At 43.6% G+C, this 6,000-nt stretch overlaps 1 protein-coding gene across 1 annotated transcript in view; it reads right to left on the reverse strand.

Annotated features, from left to right (window-relative positions):
- PTPRZ1 (protein tyrosine phosphatase receptor type Z1) overlaps positions 1-6,000 on the reverse strand; it is a gene marked incomplete in the record, with an annotated part of 199,168 nt that overhangs the window by 92,792 nt on the left and 100,376 nt on the right. Inside the window, 3 exon segments of the mRNA XM_034768527.1 lie at positions 1,797-1,863; positions 2,116-2,211; positions 4,095-4,246. Coding sequence (XP_034624418.1) covers positions 1,797-1,863; positions 2,116-2,211; positions 4,095-4,246 — 315 coding nt within the window.

Raw genomic sequence — 6,000 nt, forward strand, 5'->3', positions numbered from 1 at the left:
CAGGGAACACAGAACTACAGCTTGGGCTGGGGATCTCAAGGCTTCCAGGCTCTCTGCCGTACAGCCAGGAGTCTTGAAGTCTTGAGATGGGCTTCCAGGGTCCATGGCTCTGGGACAGCCCTGCTATGTAGACTCTCCTTGGGCGGTGACCAGGGCTTCCAGACTCCCAGGTCAGCTGGCACACCATGCTGCTGATTCCCAAGTTGGACCAGGAGTCTGGAAGACCAGGGGTCTCCGTGCCTGGATTTGCAGATCCTGGGATCATGGGAAGCTGCTGACTGAAACTGACATGAATGTTAATTTCAGTCAGCGGCTACCTGTCCCAGGGAGCATATTTCCTTTCAGAACCATCATGTGTCAGTGTTTTCCAAATGATTTTTTTTCATGATTTCCAGTTTGAGAGAAATTTTTGAAAAATTTATCTTTGGTCCGACTCAGAACAAAACCAGATTTCAAAGTAGGATTTCTCACTTCTGAGAAATTTTGGTGAGTTTTGACCAGTTGTAATAATGAATCCTCGCTGATTTACACAATTCTCCTTGTCCTTATAAGCTACGAAAGTTCCATCACCTTGTTTTGTATTTGTCTGTTGGAGACAGATATCTGCTTCCATTTTAAAATGTTTGAAACGTTTATGACACACATCCTATAATAACTAATCAGAATAAATAATCAATACTTTACATTTTAAATCCATATATTTCAGAGGACTTTTTACAAAAAGGTAGGTATTTTTATCCCCATTTTATAGACAGAGAAACTGATGAGCCAGGCGGGGTGAGGATATATCTACACTAAAGCTGCTGTAACAGCACTGCTACAGTGCTATAGCTGTAGTGGTGTAGCATATAAACTTCCTACATTGACACAAGGGGTTTTTCGGTCAATGTCAGTAATCTTCTTCTCCCAGAGGCAGTAGCTAGGTCAACGGAAGAATACTTTCATCGACCTAGCTCAGTCTACACCAGGGGTTAGGTGAACCTAACTATGGCACTCAGGGCATGAAATTTTTCACAGCACTGAGCGACGTAGCTAGTTTGACCTAAGTTTTAGGTGTAGACCAGGGCTTGATTACTTACCCAAGGTCATTGGCCCTGATTTAGGAAAGAATCCTCACTCATGTGCTTAAATGCTTTCCTCAATTGGGGCTGCAGTGAGACAGCATAAGTAACAGAAAAAAGGTCTCCTGATGCACCATCCTCTACTCAGCATGCTCTGATGTAAATGAATAGACACTTTTTTAAAAAGCAAAGCATTCACACACTGAGTAGAAATCTGCTCTGAATGACACCAGTGTAAATGTAAAGTAATTTCATGGAAACTGACTGAGTTATTTCAGGTTGACACCAGTGTCTCAGAAAGTGGAATATAGCCCCGACTATTGAATACTGACATTCATAAAATCTCACTCTGTTCCCAGAACTAGACTTGTAAGACAAATCTTTGTTTGCTACAATAGTTGTATTTGTCCTACGAATTGCACAGAAAACTCAGATATGTATGACTAAGAAACCTTAATGAATATATTAGTAATTTCTCTTGACCAAACACTGAAAGTGTGGCAAAGGCCTTGGAAAAATTAAATGTTTCACTTTGTGACTCAGGTTTTTCCAAGTAATCATTTTTGAGGGAAATATAACAAATTTGTGCCATTTTTTATTTTGGTTTTAACAAAAGTGACCAAATCCAGCTTTGGGAGGTTCATGGTTCCCAATAGCTTCAATAAGTTTTGCATACACATTCAAAAGCAGAATTTGGCCCAACCAATAACCAATCAAGCAAGAAGATAAACTCACCAAACCGGCTAACACTATCTACTCCTTTGATGATTGCATTATAATCCATATTATCTTCCAGGCCAACCTGTTAAAGAGAAATTGTATATGTTATTAAAAACAGGGTTTAAATAAAAAAATGAAAGTTTAAGTTAGCTGAGCAGGCAACAGAGGATTTAAAGAAGAGTAATCACACATATTTGCCAAATTGTTTTTTGTGCAAAATATATTAGAAATATATATTAATGTGCTTATTATATACCAGAACCATTTAGCTTCAGATTGGATATTTGCTATATTTCAAAGCAAAGTTAATGCCACAGATATACAAAATGGTTACCTCAAATAAAATTGATAAAGCTCTTAACTTCCCATTTCGTTTAATTGCCTCCTCAAAATTTGTAAACTGATCTGCATCGTAGCAGTAGATTTGCATCTGTAAACATAAAGATTAGATCTTCAATTTTCAGAGGTTTACATTACATGATAGAAAAAAATCTTTAAAAGAATTTAAACAATACAATTATTTATTTCAGATATTCCTACGCTGAGAAAAATCTTGAAGCAGTAACAAACTTTAATTCTAATAAATGCTTCTTCTGTAGTTCTCTCTTCCATTGCCTGAAAACTTACTTGGTGAAGCCAATGGCAAAACTATTGACTTCAGGAGGTCAGGATTTTACCCACTGTATCTACCCCCAAACTAAAAGTAGAGATGTATTGGTAGTACAACCAAGTCTTTGATTTTGTCTCTTCTGCAGCCTGGACTCAGCTGGAACTGTATGCTTGCATCACGCTCTACATCCTCATACCCTCACTCTTCCATCACAGGGGTAGCTCCATGGTCAACCAAAACCTGGCTCCCTACCTAGGGGCAGAGTTTGTGACTCCACCCCTCTTCCCATGGGATTTTTCAGAGGAGGCTCTGCTCCCTGATGTCCTGGCTAGGGTTACTATATGTCTGGATTTTCCCGGACATGTCCGGCTTTTTGGTCCTCAAATCCCTGTCCGGGAGGAGTTTCCAAAAAGCCGAACATGTGAGGGGAAATAGGGAGGCATGGTAAGGGGACCCTGAATGTGAGTGGCTACAACAAAGCCAAAACTAACAACTCCCCCGATCTGCCGGGGCATGGAGGCGGTGGCGGCATCTGAGCGTGCAGCCGCCTCCTCCTCAGGCTCCAACTTTCCCGGCTCCCGCCGCTCTCCACCGAGGCGGGGGCCGAAGCAACTTCCCCAGTGCAGCAGCAGCCGGAGCCCGGGGAGGAGGCGGCTGGGTGCTCAGATGCCGCCCGCCACCTCTTGCCCCCGCAGATTGGGGGAGTTGTTAGTTTTGCTGCAGCCACTCGCACTCGGGGTCCCGCAAGCATCTTTTGCCCAAGCGCTACCGGCTTCACGTTCAAGTTGCTGCCGAAGCAACTTACCCAGCGCAGCAGCAGCCGGAGCCCGGGGGGCGGGAGGGAGGCGGGGGAATGCCGGTGCTCTGGGGAGGGGGTGGAATTGGGGCGGGGACTTTGGGGAAGGGGTTGGAATGGGGGTGGGGAAGGGGCGGAGTTGGGGCGGGGCCAGGGGCGGGGAAGGGGCGGAGTTGGGCCAGGGACGGCGGAAGGGGCAGAGTTGGGGCGGGGCCGGGCCCCCGTGGAGTGTCCTCTTTTTTCACTGTTTAAATATGGCAACCCTAGTCCTGGCAGGATGGAAGATATAAGGTAGGAGCTTGAATGGCAAGTCCAAATGGGTCATGAAGTCAAGAAGATTGAATGGACCGCACTGGCCACAGTAAAAGTTTGTGCCTAACAGTTCTCCATGGAACTGGGGAGAAGAGAGGAAGAGAGGACCCCAGCAACCCCATCCCTCCATTTGTCCCCTCAGAGATATATACTGTTTTGTAACTTATTATAATAGACTATGAATGGGTCCATGGAGTTTACTGTAACTCTCAGGTATTTGATCATCTGTGGCAATTGGGCCTATATTCAGTTTGAAGGATTAGACCTTGTATTTGATACCAAGATTTGTGCTCATCTCTCCTGAGCAATTCGGAATTTGAAAACGCACACTTCATTTTCAGAATGGCAAACTAAATACAACTGTACAGGAAGCACCTCATTCAGAGCTACTGTAGTCAGTGGCAAAACTTACATGTGCTTTGGATCAGGCCTTGATTCATATTTGCAAACATAACATTTAAATATTACTCATTTGGATTTGAAGGAGGATTATATACACACAATGTACCCTAATCAAATGATAAATTAACATCTTTAACAAAGAACTTGATTATTTGCAGGACTGTACAGTATTGAGTCTATTACAATTCATTACCTCAAGAGGAAATTTTTGTCCTTCTAAACTATGTTCCGATCCATCTGATGATATATTGCATTTTCCCCAGTGAAAAGTTATCTTGCTTGCTTTAAATACTGTTTCTAAGCCACCTCCGCTCACATAATAATCATTTGTCAGGTTAATTTCCACTAAAGAGAAAAGAAGAATGGTCAATGAGCATGTCTGTGCATTTGAAATTCAAATACATCAACATTACTAGCTAAAAGGTGAACATATGGTGGCTCTCCTTACATTTCATCAACAGCTTGACAGAATGTGGATTATTCAGCTAAGAAAGAAAACCATTTGGGAGATGTATAGCTGCTAATAACAAAATGAAATGTATTTTACTTCATTTCAAACTTTGATTAATAAAATAGACATATGGGGAGCTGAATTACTTTAATGCACTCTCATAATCCATTGTTTTGTAATTCATCTGAAACCTGTCATAGTCTTACATTAAACGAAAGCTCAAGAAAGCTGGCCTACCAGTGAAGCCCTCCTTCTAAGGAAAGAAAACAAAACCCTAATGTCCTATCTTTGCAATCCTAGGATATAGACCTTCCGGAGAGTGGATGTGTTGATAATGCAAATGGGAATGGAGAGAAAGAATTTATTGAGCATGGTAGAAGGGGGTTAACTAGAAATAATGAGGTAACACTTAGGGTTGTCTACACTAGGACATAAGACACTCCTTGGAGGAGGATAAAATGACAACAGATTAAGGGCACTTTACTCCTGAATGACAGTTTCCTCCCGGGGTGGGGGATGAGATGGAGGGTGGGAGTGGTTAAGGCGCTTTAACTTTCACTTTTCACGTAGATATGGCCAAAGGGAAAGAAAATGTAGGCTAGATACCAGGAAGAATTTCCTGACTGTGAGATATACAAGGTTGTGGAATAGTCTCCCAAAGGATGTGGTGGAAGCTCTGTCCCTGCAGATAATTACAAATAAACTGGAAAAAGAACTGAACACAGATATGTTGTGGAGAACAATCCTACATGGGCAGAGGGATGGACTAGATGATCAGTACTGTACTCTCTTCTTGCCACACATAACAGCAGTGGATTCTCAGTTTTCTAGATTCCCTCACTCAGTGCCATGAAGAAAGCTGAAGGAGGTTTGGATGGAGTGCCATGCTGCTCCTTTCAAATACTTTGAACTTCAACAATGGAGGAGGATCTCAATTTACTTTTTTGAGCATTAAAGAATTTATCCTCAGAACATTCCTGTAAGGTAGGGAAGAACTATTTGCCTAATTTACAGATAGGGAAATGGAGGCACAGGGGAGTTAAATGACTTGTCCAGGATTATACAGGAAGTATATGGCAGAGCCAAGAATAGAACCTAAATGTCCTTACTCCAAATCCTGTGCGTGAAACAAAAGACCATCTCCCTGCTTCTCCAACAGCCAAACAGCTTTTGATAACTACAGCACTAGATCCAAATAGCAACCTTGGCTCAGTAAACACTAAGTAATCCTATGAACTACTTACTGGTGATTGGGTGATTATTCATGATACATTAGGGTTACCATACATCCGGTTTTTCCCGGACATGTCCGGCTTTTTGGCAATCAAACCCCCGTCCGGGGGGAATTGCCAAAAAGCCGAACATGTCCGGGAAAAATACCGGCCGGGCACTTTTTCTCCCGCGGCTGCTCTGCTCCTCCCCTGACTCAGACTTCGGCTTTGTTTAAGAGCCAAGCTGCCCGGGCCAGCGCTACCGGCTTCAGGCAGCCCCCTTGCCTCCGGACCCCAGCCGCCGGCCAGGCACTTCTCCTCCCCAGCTCCAGCTGCTCTGCTCCTCCCCTGACTCAGACTTCGGCTCTGTTTAAGAGCCGAGCTGCCCGAGTGCTACCGGCTTCGGGCAGCCCCCTTGCCTCCGGACCCTGCGCCGC

Source organism: Trachemys scripta, chromosome 1 (genome assembly GCF_013100865.1).
Source record: "Trachemys scripta elegans isolate TJP31775 chromosome 1, CAS_Tse_1.0, whole genome shotgun sequence".
Taxonomy (NCBI): Eukaryota; Metazoa; Chordata; order Testudines; family Emydidae; genus Trachemys; species Trachemys scripta.